The 18930-nt window shown below is 36.2% G+C and overlaps 1 protein-coding gene across 1 annotated transcript in view; it reads left to right on the forward strand.

Moving 5' to 3' along the window:
- LOC131164676 (protein NUCLEOLAR FACTOR 1) overlaps positions 1-18930 on the forward strand; it is a 60531-nt gene that overhangs the window by 33815 nt on the left and 7786 nt on the right. Inside the window, exons 9-14 of the mRNA XM_058122053.1 lie at positions 650-709; positions 841-879; positions 951-1039; positions 6699-6763; positions 6889-6935; positions 17727-17786. Of these exons, the coding sequence (XP_057978036.1) occupies positions 650-709; positions 841-879; positions 951-1039; positions 6699-6763; positions 6889-6935; positions 17727-17786 (360 nt within the window). The remainder of the gene's footprint in view (positions 1-649; positions 710-840; positions 880-950; positions 1040-6698; positions 6764-6888; positions 6936-17726; positions 17787-18930) is intronic.

The raw sequence follows: 18930 nt of genomic DNA on the forward strand, positions 1-18930 counted from the left end.
GGAATGCATTATATTGATGGGGGAGCAGTATGTTGGATGATTTTCCTATGATTTTCAAATTTTGGAGTTGGAATGTTGCATATCAAAAAAGTTTTATGAATCGTCATTGAGGGAATGCAAATTAAGTGTTCTTGGCGTAGTGTTTCTCATAGTTGGTGGCTCTCTTTCTGATGTGTGTGATTTCTTGGAGTCTTAAAGTCATATTTCATGGATAAATTCAATGGTTGATGGTTGACTGCTTAAATTTTAGGAATTGGTGGATTATCAGGTTTGAAAAGGTGGAGTCAATTACTCATCTTACATCATTTTTGGAACACAATCCACATCTGATCTGCTTCATGTAGTTGAGTTCTTATAGCCTTGCATTGTAAAAGTTTGTACTCACAAAATGCTTTTTCATCTTCTTGACATAACCACATGCGCTTTGGATGCCCATATTGAGAAAAATATTTCCTAATGTTCATACTTTCTTTGTCCAGAGCGAAAAAAATGTCATGTTTTTATAGATAGTAAAATGAAAGAGTCCTGCATTTTTTGTTATGTAGTATTTAGATTTATACTTTCTTCTTTGCATTTATATCAAATTCAACCACCCTTGTTTGATGAAAATGGATTGCTAACGGTGCACTTTATCTTTTGACTCTGTTAGAAAATTGGGGAGGCTGAAAAAGAGAAGGAAAAAGATATTGATTATCTTTCTTCAATAGAGGTAATTTATCTGTTTTTTATTTTGTTCATTGTTTGTAGGAGTTATTCATCGGACCATGTGTTGTCTTTTCTAGGTTATGCATGCACAAATTTCCTTCCAAAACTAATGAGAATGTTTTTTCTTATTGGCAGGTTCCCATTATTGATCATGCTGACGTAATTGCGATGCAGGTATATTGTGAAATATTGTTTGCTTGATGTGTTTCCTATGTAATTTTATATGACTAATGAAAATTGTGCAGAATTGGTCCCATGTGATTACAGCTGTTGAACAATTAAACCGCTTACCGTCTAAGCAACATGGGACTAATGTTATGCGCATTCGGAAATGGTATGTTCGAATTAAACTTTTTTGACTCTTTTTTCTTATTTTTCTCGGTGGCATTTGTTTTGTTTGATGCAGAAAGGGGGGGGGGGGGGACCTTCAACATGGGAATATTGAGAAGTTGGTTGTGGAAGTTATTAATTTACACTATGGTGTCTCAATTTTGTGGAAATTTTAAAATCTATCATAGCAACACTCTATCTTTAATTGAAAAAACCTTATTTGTTTTCTATGGAGCTGTTTGGTATCATGTCAGTTATTATGAAAATGGAAATTGTAAATAGAAACTGAAAATTGCAACCCTTTTCATTAGTTTTTATTTTAATTTTTTAAAATTCACATGATGATATTGTTTCAAAGATTTAATGTACAACTGGAATTCTGGATATTAAATTACTGTGGCAACCACAACAGCTGAAGACCGACATTAGAAATTGAAAACCAGCAAAATAGACAAATCTATTGTTACCACCTAGTTCTTCACTATGCTGTAACAAAAGCGAAAAAAGTAGAAATGACACCACACAGCCCTTAAGGTGTTGAAGATATTATAATTTCGTGACTGGTTTTCTCTTAAGTTTATTGTAGATGTATTGTTTTTTCACTTGGTGTATATTACTCTTTTTGTTGCTTGTTTTAAATTTGAAAAAAACCAGCAGCATAGACAAATCTATTGTTACCACCTATTTCTTCACTATACTGTAACAAAAGCAAAAAAAAGTAGAAATGACACCAAACAGCCCTTAGGGTGTTGAAGATATTATAATTTTGTGACTGGTTTTCTATTAAGTTTATTGTAGATGTATTGTTTTGTCACTTGGTGTATATTACTTTTTTTGTTGCTTGTTTTAGATTTAAAAAAATGGCATCCTTGACGCCTTGTCAATCAGTTTGCTGTTTGGCAACAATATGTTTTCTATATCTGTTTTTAGAAGTATGTGGATAAAATGTGGAGGGGGTGGGGAAAGATGTTCCTATATCCTATCTACCCTCTGCCCGTTTTAGCTTCTTCCCTCTTTGAGTGTGGCTGCCAATCAGAGTGACGAAGATTCCTCTCTGAAATACAGTTCAGATTAAGGAAACACTTTCTATCTCGGACTGGTGAAGATAGGTATTAGGGTTTTCCTCTGTGTCTGGGAGAAGATTCACTGCGAAGTTGCTTGGTAAGTGTTTTTGTGCGGGCAATGAGGTGGATTTGTGATTGCTTTGATTGTTTAGTGCTCAACTTGCAGACCTTTGTTGGGCTATGAGGTTTGGGAGGATTTGGTATTGTGTGGTGGATACATCGACAGTAGTGGGGAAATAAAGTTAAGTTTGAGCGGGAAGATTTTGTAGTTTTCATATATGGGTTTGAAAGCGCATAAATGGAATTTTTTTTTCAGAATGTTTTAATTTGTTTGTGGTAATTACAAAATTGGTAGGCTTTGTTTTTCTTTTTGAAGAATTGGAATGGTGTGGTGAAAGGGAATCCTTGGTTTGAATTTTCTATTGTTTTTGACATCATTGAAGGTTGCTGCACTGGTACGGTCAACCGATAGCTGTTCCAGCGTGGTAGATGTCTGGTACAGTTGTAGCACTAAAATAAAGCCAGGGGATGATACATGTGGTGTCATTTTTTATGGTGCAGCTATTTAATGTACTGTGCCTGGTTTAATTGACATATTGCTGGACTTATGGCCAGTTAATTAGTAGTCTGGGCCCCTAAGCAATGGTAACTGTCCCACAGGTGTCAAATAACAGGATCAGCCAGAGGAAATAGCCCAAAAGATTTATAAAGCTTGTAATTTTCCCTTCATTTGTAGCTGTTGTTGGTGTATATTCTTTAAATGCTGAACATTTCACTACAGCCTAAAATTGTCTGAATGCTTCTGCTAATAGTGCTGCCGAGCAAAATGATCATGCTGGTTGGGGTCCATCATCGAACAAATCAGAGTCAGAAAATGCACCTGGAAGTAAGCTTCCTCCTTGAGGCTGGATTTGGAAGATTCTTCATAAAAAAGATGGAAGGTTGCAAGGACAAACAATTTAATGCAGGTGGCTTGAGTTCCAAAAGAGTGGGCAGAGTGCAAGATTTGCTCTGCAAAATAGGCCTGGTGATATCAAAAGGAAGGGGTTTGGTTAATTCAAGGTTCCCCCCGCCCCCCTGCAAGATGCTTCATCTAAGAGGATGCTGCTCATATGAAGGCAGTACACTCTGAATTTAAGATGTGAAGGATTTTTTAGGATTAAAGGATTTCTCTGGAGTTTTGAACGAAGATGATGCTTAAAAGGAATCGTGGGACTTTATATTTGGCATAGTTGTTTAGAATTCTCTATTTTTTAATTGTAAGAGTTGATTCACTTCACTAACTTATTGATCTGAATCTAGTTAATAAATTGAAATAAGAAAAATTGACCTTGGATCTTATGATTCATGATTCAAATCTTACTATTCGAGATTTAGCAAGTATTCACGTCTGACCCTAATCTAGCAGATCCAGTTGGTTGGATCAAACCCAACTATTTAGAAATCCAAGAATTAAATACTTTTTTTAGTACCAAACACCTTAAAACCTTTTCCAAGGGCTTTTAGAATCAAAATAAACAAATGTTTCTACTTCTTGTGTCTTTTTTGACTTAAATCCAATAATTGATTCAATTGTCAATTCTCAATACACAAAAGTAAGATTTTGATTCGAAAAATAAATCTACCATTTTTAAAAATTTCAGAGAACTGCTTCCTTGAGACTCTCTCTGTCTCTCTCTCTCTCTCTCATTTCCATCTCGCGAAATGAAGCCAGGAGGATCTCCTCTTTGCTCGTGGTTGAAAACAATGTTGTCCGTAACAGGTGGGTTGGGTTTTTGAAAGAGGTTGCATCATGGTTTGATGATGGGTTGTTGGTTTTCAATCAGATGAAAAGGTGTTCTTGGAGTTTTCATAAGGATATCACGCTATACTGGCTGTTGATCCTGTGGACGAAGGTTGGAAGTTCTTGGAGTTAGGGTTGGGGTGGAAAGATAAGAGATTTATAGTGTTCATTCCTGGTGGCGCAAAGGGCGATGGTTGGCGAACCTTCACAAGTGATGAGGGTCAGCAACTCCCCCCCCCCCCCCTTTTTCCCACCTTTTGCTTTTTTTTTTTTTGTTTTTCAATCTGGGTAATAATGGGCTAGTGTAAAAACAGTAAACTCGAGAGGATCAAAGTTTTGATCAAATTTAGAGACAACTGTGAACTTTAGAAATGAGAGAAGCTATTCATGGATATTTTTTTCACCTCATTCTTTCCACTCGTACAATTGAGCTATTTTTTGTGTGCCACAGAATCAAATGATTTCTTTTCCATTTCTTTTGGTGTTTTTGGCTGGTTTGATTTAGTCTTGTTTGCCAGAACCTGTTTGGTTCTGTTATAATTGACTGAATTGGTTCAGTTTAGTTGAAGCAGACCCACTTGGTGTGAGCTTTTAAAATCATCTCCCTTGTCTGTCGAAGATATTAAGGTGATGCGGTTCAGTTGCCTTCATTAAACTGGACAAAGCTGCAGCTAGGGTTTGCTCCTGTACAGTTGGTTGCGGCTAAATGGGTTTGTGACGATGATGGTGTGGATGAGGTTAATTGGAGCTTCTGCACATATCAGTTAAGGGTTGTCAAAACTTTGATGATAATTAACTTCATGTTGATGGCAACAATCTGAATAATGGTGATGGCATTGATTGCAGATAAAGACGAGCCAACAAAAGAACGTCTTATAACCTATACAAAGGGGGAGGGTTTTTGAGCCTACAGCAAAGGTTGTTTTGGCTTCTGCAGGAGTTCAAATCCAATGAGAAAGAGATTCCTCTACGAGTCTTCTTTGTACCAAGGACAGCACCATGTTTGACAATTGGTGGCTAGTTATAAAGTTTTGTCTGCAGTGGTAATGTGGTAGCAACAAAAGAGCTCTGGTGAATCTTTTAAAAAGTGAGGTCTTATACCACTAGCTGCAGGACTAACATCCAACAACTTAAGTTCTCAATTCTATTCTGAATCAAACTAATATGTAGGTGCCTTTTTATAGGACTACAATGCTTGGACTACGAGGAAAATAGTTAGAAACCAAAATAAGCTAAAATGCCAGTTTCTTAAATAATAATACCCTAGACTCTTGAAGATACGAACCTAACAGAAATACCATCAATAAAGAATAATTGAACATTAAGTTTAAAATCTTCTCATGCCAGCTGCATCACCATTTCAAGAGATGGTTTGGCTGCTGATGCATTAGTCGGTCCACGAGCTAACCTGGGGCCCGATAAAGGTGGATACTCAAAATGTTTTCCCATCGGAGCCACAACAATTACTATTTGGCAGCTATTCTGCAGCACATTGTGCAAATTTCTACCCTTTGGACTATTGTTACACTTGTGTCATTAGCTGAGAAACCCTGTTGGTGGAAAGTGTTGAGCATCATGGATGGCCTCTTCATTATCTATTGGTACATGCAAATTGCGCTTCCCAATCCCTGGGAGCACAGTGCCACAAGCACAACTTCAACCTAGACTCCATTATCATGCAGCAGCCATTAGAAACGATTTTAAATTAGAGACAACTCTTACTCATTGATCATTGGTCATGTTGTTTCTGAGCCATAGTTATGAATAGATTCCCCATCACTGGAGCTCTTTGAAGCTTTATCTAACCAGCTGAAATCATTGAGATTTTCTATATCTGAGCCACCATGAACATAATATCTGCTTGACCTGATAAACCTTCAATCTTAGTGCCATCTGTGCAGATTTAACTTATAGTCTTCTCTTCAGTAAAACATTAGATGGTTGAACCAGAATAATAACTAGAGAAAACATGCCCTTGAAGTTTTGGATAAACCAGCAGCTGTAATTGGGACTTCCTTTCTGTTGAAGATCAAATCTACCCTCAACTGATAAACCTGAACCACTACAATTGGCTTGTGTGTCTGTAATCTCCTCTTTTATGAGAAAGGAGGCACTTGTGCAGGTTTTAAATTCTATTTAATTTGGGAGGATTTCAAGTCCAAAAAGTAAATGGAGGTAAAGGAAACTCAAAAGGAGAAAAAAGAAAATGGTTTGGGAGGAAATGTCTGGGGTTTTTAATCTAATTAAAATAAATTTAATTAATACTTGTTATATGGTTGAGGGAGAATTTTTTTTTTTTCCCTGTGGCAGTTATAATCTAAATACAATGGCCAACTATGCCTACTTTCCGATGTGGCCGCTTTTTTTGAGTTTATGACACAGATCATTGTCTCTCTCTAGTTTAAGCTACATTTATGTGAAAATATATGTTATTTTCTAGTGTGTAGAGATATTTGCTATATTGCTATCAATTTGTACTGTCAATATAATGCCTTTTTTTTGTACTCCCTTTTTTTGCCATGTTTTCTGTGAAAGGGGTATCTTTTGAAAAGATAATTATCATGAGCAGAACCAACAACCAGCCAGTCATGAATTCCGAATTGTGGGCTGTGGAATTAATGCTATGCAGTATTGATGTCTTCTTATGATTCATGATCTGTTATTTGTTACAGCACGATCATAATTTTCAATAATCTAAAATTTGAACTTTTATTTTGAGTGACAATGCTGATTTGTGGTTTAGAAATCTCTGTTGAAAATCCTTTTTTTTTATTCATTTTCATATTAACTATTTTTCATGCGCCTTTCATGTTTAGGTATCTAGATGATCAAGCTCAATTTTATCGGCAATCAATAATTTTAGGCTTTTATTTGAACCCAGGTAAGTGGATATCCGATCTTTTTCCTGCAGTTAGGTTTATGATAAAAGACATGGTGTCATAAGCATTTTATGCTAATCTCTTAATAAATGAAAGCTAATCTATTTCTTCATTTCATTTGTCTTAGATATAAATTCCTTTTTCAATCGCCATTGCCTTAACTTCCATGGAAAGGTTTGTTAATAGTTTTCATATCATTTTGTATACTCTATGTCACGTCTCTGTTTTTTGGCATGTGATTGGCTGTGACTTCATCTAGCATCTTATGGAAGCAGCAGGCCTAGGCAAAAAATTGTTTTGCAAAACCATCATTTGAAAGCAAGTTTGAAGCCAACTAAGGAATATTTGTTGAAACGCAAGATACGTCTGTATATTTCATGAAGCAACTGAAATTTTTTTTTTTTTACTTTCATTGACAAGCTCTTTACATTGGACTGTACTTTACATACAATATTTTTTCATACTTCCTAAGCTGAATACATATCCACCAACAAAATACATGCTTAGTGTCTGTAGTATCTTCCTGCCAACTTGTAGTACATTTCAAAGTGGTTGTCCCTTGGAAAACTTAATAAGTGGGTCTCTCCTTCAATTCAAACCTGAAATTGTTGAGCAGGGCGAGCAAGCATGAGCTCAGAAGGCATCTTAATCCCCCCCTCCCCCCAAAAAAAATTAAAATAAGGATTTCAATACTTTAAGATATGATTTCATACATGCATACATGATCATATGGTGCAGGAACACACTATTCCAAGTAATATGAATGAACATATTCTTCATTCCGATCAATCTCTTCGTCTAGTTACTATGACAAAATGTTCAAATAGCATGCATTTCAACAAATTTTTTTTTTTTCCACATAGCAGTGCTGTCCCAAACAAGTGCAATCTTTATCTCAAACAAGTGCCAATTTCCAGCTTGGCCAATCACCTCTTAATGTGGGAGCACCCTCTTGAGATTTAGGGCCTTTCTCCCGTGGGAGCAATCCCTACTTGCTGAAATTTCGTCACAGCCACAAACAACATGGTGTGAGTTATTTCACATAATAACAATTCAATATATGCATGCACAAGCTACGCCATAGAGTAAAACCCTCATTCTTGTGAGATGAATGTGTACCACATAAGCAAAGTATGCAGCTATGATAAGCATGATATCCAAAGGGAACATATATGCAGCCATATCAAGCAATTAGAATAACAAGCTTAAATCTTACTTATTAGGATTTAATTCCGTGCAAATTTTTGAATATCCAAAATCCTGAGATGAATAAATGAAAATTAAGAATAGCTACCTTGATTTCAGCTTCTCCAAATTTCTCCTGGTTTTCACTAAATTTCCTTTTCTGCAGAGTTTTCTCTCCCTCACCCTGCTCTCTAGAACTAGGGTTTACAGAAGGAATTTATGTGCTTTTTTTTTTTTTTTGCTGCTCTAGAAGGCAGGAATGGGTCAAGACAGCACCTACTTGCTGCCCAGCTGCTTGCCAAGTGTCTGCTTCTAGGCTGGACACATGGCAGGAGAGCAGCAGCTGGTGGCAACAGGGGTCCTGTAGTCTTGCCACCTGTATGCTAGGTGTCTGCTGCTGGTTTGCAATGCTGCCAGATGGCTGTTGCTGGTCTGTAGTTCTCCCAGGTGTCACACCTGGTTTCAGCATGCCCCTGCTCTTTTATTTATTTTTTGTTTGTTTTTGCTCCTTGCATTGTCTCTGCCTTGAGGAGAGCAGCTATTTCTGGACTTTCAACCTAGGATTGAAAGTCATGGATTTGACTGGACTGACTACAATGCTTTGATTGTTTTCCTAGTCTAAGGGCCTGGCATTATAAAATCCTACAGGAGGGAATTTCAATTAAGGGTGAAGTTGAGATGATTGCTGGATGATGATGGAGATCTGTTCAAGGATCATTGAGCATTGTTGATGTGAATGGCAAAAAGTCCTAATATGTTATTTTTTAATTGGAAATTGATTTAACTGGATAAGCACTGAAAGGAGTTGGGGTTGGTGGGGTGAAATCGAGTGTGCTGTCATGGCCTTTCATGTTGTGGGTTATCATGAAATTCGGGGTCGCTTCATGATTGAGTTAGATTTTGAGAAAGCCTATGATTTAGTTTTGTGGAAGCTTTTATTGGATGATGGGAAGGGCTACCTTTGGTAGTGGAAGCATAGTGATTCTTTTGTTTTCTGTTGTAAATTGTGAGCCCAACTCATGGTTCAAGGCCACATTAGTGGTGTAAGGTAGTCCGTTCTTTGCTTATTGTAAATAGGTGTGAACATTGCTTCAGTTGTTTCTAAAAATGTTCAAATCCTAGGCTACTCTTATAAAAAACATCTTTGTTTTTTCAAGAAGAGCATGAAAATTATTTTTTCCCGTTTGGGTACTACCAAAGACTTCGATCTAAATCCAAAAATTTATTTCTTAAGATCTTATTCTCATTTTTGAGATCATTTGAATTTGAGTTTCCAAATTTTGATGATATGCTTTTATTTTCAATTTCAATGTTTCATTTTCATTTTTCAAAAGCTCATTTTCATCTATAAAGTTCTCATTTTTTATTTTCTAATCCTGAATTTTATTTTCACATTTTTCAATTTCATCTTTCAAGGTATTGATCTCACGTCAAAGGTTTCCTTATCATTTTCAAAACCAATTTGTTTGTCATTTTTTAAAAATTCAATTTTATTTTTGAAATCATGGTACGATTTTTTGAAGACTATTTTTTTGTTTATCCTTTTTGTTTTTGGAATATAAAAAAGAAAATATATGTATGAATTTGTATAAGAATGGACAAGTTGTTTCATCATTTGGTTCAGTATCTTCTTAGCCATAAGGCATATGTTGGTCTCCTCTTTCTCAAATTTACTCTTGAAGTTGGTGTGGTCACTATTTCTCCATTTTGCTAGCGCACACATCATTTTTCTTCTAGGTTTCTTCTTTCTCTAAAGGGGACAATTATACATGTAGTGCCCCAACTTTTTTGCATTCATAGCAGTACGCTTCTTTCCATACTTTCTCCAACTCTTCTTCACGAAACTTTTTCTTTGAGTGGCTTGCCACATTTACTAGACTCGACGATTGCTTTCGAAGATTCCTCCAAGCTTCTCGGCTCTCTCCGATGAGTCGATGATCCCTTCCAACCTTAGATCTGCCTCTGTCAACTCGTCCGACGTATCATCTCTCTTTGATGACTCCTTTCGAAGCTTGCGTTTGGCTTCAAAGACTCCTCCAGTTTCTTGTCTCTCTCTGACGAGTCAATGATCCCTTCCAACCTCTGATTTGCGTCCGACAACCCTTTGGACAGCTCATATCTCTCCGACGACCCATTCGAACCTCTCGTCTCTCTGGAGCGACCCTCTACAGCCTCTCATCTCTCTCTGCGATCCCTTACAACCTCTCTCCTTCGAGATTTCTTCTCACTTCTCAGTCTGAGGTCTTTTCTCTTCTTTTTGTAATGTTATGGCTCATGCTTATTTTTTAACTTGTTTTGTTTGTGTTTGTTAGCTAAAATTGGCCTATATGATATTTAAAAATTATGTTTTAATTTTTTTTCTACATTATTCTAAAATTTTTCTTATTTTTTTACTATATATAAATTGGTTTTAGTTGTTAATTATTTAAAAAAATGCAGTCCCAAAATGCTTACGCCTCGCCTCGCGGAGGGTAAAATGCCTTGCCTTACGCCTTGGCCTTTTAAAACATTGGTAACAAGTGACCCAATTAATTCATCAAACTCCAACTTATTATGATTGTTGGCCTCGATTAGAGTTGTCTTTTGGGTGGTAATGACTTTATAATCTTTTTCACATGATCACCATCAGTATAGCACTTATCCAATGCTTCAATTAGGTTTTTGATATCCCTACTCCTAGAATATGTCTAGATATGTACTTTCAATATCTTTCATAATAAACATCTCCTAATCTTGGATGAGCAAGTTGATTCTAGATTTCTTCATATTATTGGTTGCTTCATGTGTTACTTCTAGTTTTTCTCAAAATTCTTTGGCCAAATGACTCAATTCAATCTTTTGACCATCATTTGCATTCCATTCATCTTCTTGTTTGGGCATTTTCTCACTATTTACAAATTTACTAGGTCCGTATTGTCTGTTAGTGATTATTTTCTTGATTTTGTAATTATAGATTGTACATGAATTTTTAATTTTGATTGTCTCTTAGAAATGTGGTACTTAGCATGGATGCCATTTAGATTTGCTCTTGGTGATAGAAAGATAGCACAAAGCATCTGCTTTCATAACCAGACACCAAAGGGGGATGAATGGGCGGTGAATTGGGTGTGATTAAACATTCTAATATTTATTTAAATAATGAAGAAATCAAACACACAAGAAAATGCAAGCAAGACACAAATTTATCATGGTTGTATCTTTAAGCAACTAGAACATGCATCCTTGATCAAATACAACACATGGTTATACAACCCAACGGACAACTAGTCCTCGAGTACTAGATCAAACAAATGCAAGATCTAATAACACAAATAAGAATACAAAAAATTTCGCAATAAGATACTTGTAGTACATTGGAGATGTGAGATGAGAGCCTTAATTACGCGGATCATTAGCACATCAGAACTTGGCTTTGTGTTCATGAGGTTTGACATGCATCAACTTATGGGTTTGGTAAGCTGCATCGAGTTGACTTATGAGGTGGCTTATGCAGTGAACTTGACACATTAAGCAACTTTGAATCTTCAATGAAGCTCACGTTTGCATAGGATTGAAAATCCGAGATTTCTCAAAACGATGGACATGAATCCTTCTCTTTCACACTCAAAGCGCATGATCTTGCATTGTTGGTACCATATTTATATTTCTTTTTTGAATTTAGGAGTGAACCTTTTCTTGAGCATGATACACTTACTTCGATGTAGGACAAAATAGGGTAAAATAGAGAAAGGAAGCGAGGACTTATTGTTACCAGTAGTAGGACATTTATCTGCCCTTGTTTAAAAAATTCAACTTTCTTAGAATGTGCAACATACAATAAAAAGGTGAGATTGTGTTCTCTTTGATTTAGGAAACTACAAGGATACAAATTCCAAATATAAAGTTACATATGAATCAATTTGTCTTTGGAAAAATTTAGCAACACCTCTTCTATTCAAATTTCAAAGATTATGCACATTGATGGGAAAAGAGTTTTGCTTCATGTTTGGTCAACCCAATATCATAATACAACAACAACAACAACCCACTAGGTGAGGTTGGTTATATGAATCCTTTTCCGCCAATTTATGCTATCATGGACCATTTCTTTTGACAGATTCAGGGACATTAAATCCTTACTCACTATCTCCTCCTAAGTTATTTTAGGTCTACCCTACCCCTTCTACTGCCCCCCACAGTAACTAACTCACTCTTCCTCATTGGTGCACTATGTGACCTATGTTGCAAGTGTCCATACCATCTGAGTTGTCCCTCTCTTATCTTATCTTCTATAGGTGCTACACCTAACTTACCGCGAATATGTTCATTCCTTAATTTATCTTTCAATGTTATACCACTAATCCATCTAAGCATTCTCATCTCGGTAACTTTTACTTCTTGGATATTATGTTTCTTCTTTGCCCAACATTCTGATCCATATAGCATAGCTGGTCTTAAAGCTGTCCTATAAAATTTCCCTTTTAATTTTAAGGGGATTCTATGATCACAGAGCACACTTGAAGTATTTCTCCATTTTACCCAACCTGCTTTAACTCTGTGCATTACATCATCTTCAATTTCTCTTTCGGCTTGTATAATAGATCTAAGGTATCGAAATCTACAAGTGCTATTTATTACTTCATCATCAAGTTTAATTTTGTCTCCAATATTCCTCCTATCATTACTAAAATTACATTTCATATATTTTGTCTTATTTCTACTGATCCTAAAGTCTCTAGATTCCAAAGCTTCTCTCCATAATTCTAACTTAGCCTCTACTTCGTCCCTAGTTTCATCAATTTATACAACTTCATCAGCAAACAACATACACCATGGAACCTCCTTTTGAATGCTTTTAGTCAGTTGGTCAATCACTAAAGCAAAAAGATAAGGACTTAAAAGTAGATCCTTGATGTACATCAATGGTGATTGGAAATTCTCTAGTTTCTCCATCTATAGTCCTTACACTAGTCATTAATCCATCGTACATATCCTTAATGACATCAGTATACACATACACCATTTTTCTTTTTTCCTAAAACCCACTATAGAACTTTCTACGTATCCTATCATATGCTTTCTCAAGGTCAATAAATATCATATGCAAGTCCCTCTTCTTTTCCCTAAACTTTTCCATTATTCTTCTTAAAAGATATATAGCTTCTATGGTAGATCTCTCAGGCATAAAACCAAATTGATTTTCTGAGACCTTCGTTTCTAACCTTAATCTTTGTTCAACTACCTTTTCCCATAGTTTCATTGTATGACTCATAAGTTTAATTCCATGATAGTTATTACGATTTTGAATATCTCCTTTATTTTTGTATATAGGTATTAAAGTGCTTTTCCTCCATTCATTTGATATTTTCTTAGTTTTTATAATTGTATTAAATAAATTAGTTAACCATATAAATCTATTATCACCTAAGCATTTCCAAACTTCAATAGGGATGTTATATGGTCCCATAGCTTTCCCATTTTTCATCTTTTTTAGTGCATACTTTACTTCATTAACTCTAGTTTTGCGAATAAATCTCATATTTTTAGTCTTTTCCTCATTTGACAATTCTAAGTTTAAACCTTCTATCTGGTTTTCTTTGAACAACTTACTAAAGTAATTTCGCCATCTTTCTTTAATGTCTTCGTCCTAACCAAGACAATATCATCCTCACTTTTTATACATTTTACATTTTCTAAGTTCTTACTCTTCGTTTCTCTAGCTCTAGCAAGTTTTAGCAAGTTTAAGTATATCTTTTCCCCCTTCTTTTGTATCTAATGTATCATACAAATTATTAAATGATCTGTATTTAGCTTCACTAACAACCTTTTTTGCATCTTTTCTCACCTCCTTATACTTTCCAAAGTTATTCCTATTTCTGCATTTTTGCTACGTTTTATACCAAATTCTTTTTGTCTTTGCGGCTTTTTGTACATATTTATCCCACCACCAACTTTCTTTCCTATTCGAGAATCTTTCCCTTGATTCACCTAAAATCTCTTTTGCTATCTTTTTAGTAGAGCTAGCTAATCTACTCCAAAGAGTATTTGTATCTATCCCATCCTCTATTTTCCCATCCCCATCTTTGATCATTTTATCGTTAAATTTTATTTTATTTTCTCCTTTTAGGTTCCATCATCTAGTTCTCTTACACTGGTTTATTTTATCTTTTTTCTTCCATTTTTTAATACATATATCTAACACTAAGACTCTATATTGTGTGGTTAGACTTTCACCTGGAATAACTTTACAATCCTTGCATGATAAACGATCTACTCTCCTAGCTAAAAAAAAAAAAAATCTATTTGGCTTCTATTTTGTCCACTTTTAAAGGTTGTTAAGTGTTTTTCTCTCTTCTTAAAGCAAGTATTAATTATACTAAAATCATATGACATAGTGAAGTCTAAGATCATCTCCCCAGGCTCATTTTTGTCTCCATATCCGTATCCTCTATGTATCCTCTCATAATTTTTATTATCCCTTCCAACGTGTCCATTCAGATCTCCTCCTATAAACATTTTTTCAGTCCCTGGTATGCCTTGTCTAATACTATCCATATCTACCCAAATTTTAATCATAATGATCTACCAAATTTTACGCTGGTTGTCAACTACCTAACGCAACCCTCCTCCTTTACTTGGACTTGGGACTGGCTGTGTGTGAAAAGGCATAGATAGGTATGTGTTTTGTTTTATGGAACATCACATTCAGTTCTACCCATTCATGAGTCATCTCGTGATGTATGAGAAACAATTAGACTCTAATTGCAAATTGCTATGACACAAGGAAGGTTTAAAACTAGCATTTGGCCAGTAATAGAGTGAAACCTATTGGGCGTAAAAATCTTTTAACTTTGCAAGTGGGTCATAAAAAGACAACTCTAATTGGCCTTGACTTGAAGAAGGAGAAGCGGTCTTGCAATTACATTATAGAGCAAGAGGGCTTTGCTCCCACATTGGGTCTAGAGAGTTTGTCTTGAATCATAACTTTTCCTTCACTAGAAAATTATAGGAGGAGGGGAATTAGGGGAAGAAGGATGTAGAGTTGAAGACACTTCCAATTTGAAGATGACGAAAGGGTTTGCAAATGATGTTGAAGAGGCTAAAAAGCCCAAAGGAGTTCTAGAAGTGAGAGGTAGGACTAATCGACATTTCAGCGGTAAAGAATATAATGCATTTATGGATTTGAAGGCCTTTCAAAGTTAGAATGAGGTTTGACCTTAAGTGGAGGACTAAGGATGCGGAGTTTGCTATTGGCTCTTTCAGCGTCAATGTGAGTGTGGCTAATCCTCATTGGGAGGATGACCTTTCCAAACTTGATTAGATTCTAGACAAGATTTATGAGGAAGAGAACGACTTGCTGTTGGAAGAGATTTGTGAACATGAGGATGTGTATTTGTGCACACCTCCTGTTAGGGTTGGCCGATAAAACAATTTCGATGAACAAGCAACCTATCAATTTGTATATGGAGATGGGAACTCTGAGAAAAAGATTGTACATCAAGGAAATGGGACTCTTGATACCTCTTCAATTCTTGAGCAACATGGTAGGATGTCGTCGATAGAGGGCCTTCTATTAGAGATACTTGGCTTTTAGTATTTTTCTAGAATGTTCTAGTTGATGTGTTTCTACTCTTCCACTAAGTAGTTCCTTTGGGCCTATCTTTGGGTATGAATACCTTGGTATTCAAAAACCTTGATAAAGGTATTTTGCCTACTCCTGTTGACATTTCATTTGAAAAAGATTACTCATTATGCCAAAAAGAGATAGGTTTTGAAGGTTGTGACCTTAGATCCATTTAGGGTTCGGAGGGACAAGTGGGACAGACAAGTAGTGTTGGATAAAATGGGGTGCAAATTAGTAAACACTCTAGGTCAAGCTTTGAAGGTGGTTATGTGCCCTAGAAAAAAGAAGTGGAGAAGCAATTGCAAAATTGGCCTCCTCTGTCAATTATGGAGGCAAGAAAGGTAAGATAGTGGGGCTATCAAGGTGAGGATGCTAAGTTGGAAAGTTAAGGGTTTGGGGAGCTTGAGGAAATATTGCAAGGTAAAGGAAATTATTGGTGAAGTCTCCCCTGATAGTATGGAGCGAGTGTATGGGCTTCTTGTTAGTAGTCTTTGGGACTCTAGATTCAAGGATAGGTTTTTATGTAACTGCTTTTGTTTCCATGGGAGGTATTTTGATTATTTGTGACACTAGGTTTTCTTGCAAGCTAGATGTTTTGTTTGGTTCCTTTCCTGTGTTTGTTCTTTTCGACATTAATGGTACGGGGCATTGGTGGCCTATTTTGGTTTATGGCCCCAATTGTCATTGGTTCGAGTGGTATCTTTTGGGATGAGCTTGCTGCAGTCTAGGGTTTGTGTTCTCCTAACTGATGTCTTGGTTGGGGGTGACTTAAATGTTATTAGATGTACTAACGAAAACTGAGAGGCCCTAGGATCACTCCTTGTATGAAGGTTTGATTCTTCTATTCGGGATTGTGTCTTAACTCTAAGGGATATTCCTTTTGCTAATGCTCAGTTCACCTTGTTTACAGTTAGTAATTGGTTTTGTAGCTGCTATGATTCACAGATTCTTCCTTTTTTTGTTTTCAATATTTTCTCTACAGTTTGGGAGGACACATTTCCTAACCTCACTCAAAAAGTGCTTCCTAGAGTTATTTATGATCACTGTCCCTACTGCTTGAATCCAACAATATGAAGTGGCGTCCAACTTGGTATACTTTTGGAAATATATGGTTGACATACCACAACTTTTAGAGGCTGGCTAGGGAGTTCTTGTGAGTGTAATTGGATGGATGGGAAGGTTCCCCGTTTTATGAGAAGCTGAAGTTTTTGAAAGACAGACTTAGAACTTGGCATGCGGAGGCATTTAGCTGTGTATTTTGAGAGAGGAGATTTTACAGAGTTAGCTGGGGGGGCTCTCTCAAAGCATTTAGTGGCTAGAAATCAGCTGTCTAATGAATTTGAGCAAGTTCTTTTGAGGGAAGAGGTTAATTGGCAGCAGAAGTGTAGATCAAATCGTGTTAAGGAGGGAGACTATAATACGAGATTTTTTCATCAAGTGGTGAGTGGGAGGAGGAGAATTTTATAAAAGAATTGGGGGATAATAGAATCGAATTAGTCATTTGTTTTTTCTTGTTTTTATTTTCTTCTTCCTCTCTTTCTTTAGTGGAGGATACCTCATCATCCTCATTGGACCTTTCTTTGATTGCTTGATGACTTTTCTTGAAGCAAGTCTGGCCTTGGTAGTTTTCTTTTGATAGTATTCGATGGTACTTATAAAACCTTGTCATTTTATCTGCCCAACTATGGTCCTTCAATGTCAAAACTATGCTTTTGCTTTCTTTTGTCTCAATTTATTTAATGACCTTTACTTAGTGCATAAGTTTATTAATGGAAGATGAATGTGACTTCTTTTTTTTTTTTTAAAATTACTGCTGATGCAAAAACAAACTTTACCAATTCACATGTGATCACCTACAACAAGAAAAAAAAGAAGCTTGGGAGGAACCACTTGCCCCAACCCTCACCCCTTCGGCCAACTTTGGTCTTTGAGGGACTTCTCCAATGCTTGGGTCAGGCCATGTATGTAAAACAATTGCGGTCCAGGGTTTAAGGAGAGCCAACAATTACCCAATGAGGGAGGGTAGCATTTATAAGGGTTTGGGAAGCATGAACAACTACTGATTAGATGCCTCATGTTTTAATAATTAATATAATAGGAGGGCGATTTGACCCCTGAGAAATTACATTTTATTTTTTTAGAACTGTGTATACTTATTTTATCTATTGCCATTGCAGGTGAAGTTGATTTGTGAATATAAAGGTGTTCTCCCAAAAGTACTACTTCAAGTACGGCAGGTGTGTCCACCTTAGTATGCTCTATTCTTGATTGTTTCAGATATAATTGTGTTACATTGTTTTTGAGACTAGGACTCTCCTTTTGAACATCATATGATTTTTTTCCCCTTTTTGGTTCATGAAAGAGTAAAATGTCATTAAAAAGAGAATGCTGAAAGAAGCATCTTCAAGATATGATGTACAAATACGAAAGCATATTTGTTTTGCAAGGAAATAGTAGCCCAAACTACTGAAGATATTTTTGCACCGTATAAATCTATATTGCTATTTTAACCTTGTCAAACAGCATGCTTGATGTACTTTGGATGCTTTACATTAATTTAGTGTTATTTTGGATTTATTTCAATCTCTTTTTAGTTTGCTTATTTTGTAATTTTTTATTATTTTATCCTTTCTCTCTCCTCTCTGCATCGGGATCTCTATCTCCCCTCATATCTGCTCTTTTCTTATTCTTCTTCATCTTATTTTTACCCTCCTATCTTCCCTAGTTCTTCTCTCCATTATTTTCTGCCTTTTTTTTTCTCTTTTCTTCTCTCCCTGCAGTCCTGCAATGTGCCCTGTTTTTTCTTTCAGACAAGGGAGGTGCTGATGACTGTTCTAAGCTGGATGAGGTGAATTGAAGGGCTGGAATTTGTTCTTAATTGTTGGCACCAGGCAGCAGTGTCATAGAGAACAGTTATTAGTCCTAGAGAAGTGTAGATTTGTTTCCTTGGGTTTGATATTTTATCAGTTAGGATCTGTAGGCTTTTGAAAGATGTTGACAGCTCTGTTGAGGATTCATAGAGGTGGACAGGAGAACCAGTGGTGAACTCAATCCTAGCAGAGGTGATGGTTAATTGGAGTGTTTGGAACTATGTGATTCCTGTCTAACTTTTGAGTTGGCAGTGCACTATCTCCTACTGAGAAGAAATTCGATAATGAGTTTTGTTTCTGATCAGAGGTATGTGACTCTAGAATAAGGGGAGGGCATATGCAAGGGAAATGGGCTTTAGGAATGGCAGAGGGAGCACAATTAAACAGACAAAAGGTACATTTGATCTTGCAAGATCTCAACCTTCCAGAAAGCTTGTAGGATTTTGAATTTGAGTCTCAGTGGGCTGGGCTGAAAAAGTAGTGAGGAATACGACATTGGGCCAAAAGGGGC

Source organism: Malania oleifera, chromosome 9, assembly GCF_029873635.1.
Source record: "Malania oleifera isolate guangnan ecotype guangnan chromosome 9, ASM2987363v1, whole genome shotgun sequence".
NCBI lineage: Eukaryota > Viridiplantae > Streptophyta > Magnoliopsida > Santalales > Ximeniaceae > Malania > Malania oleifera.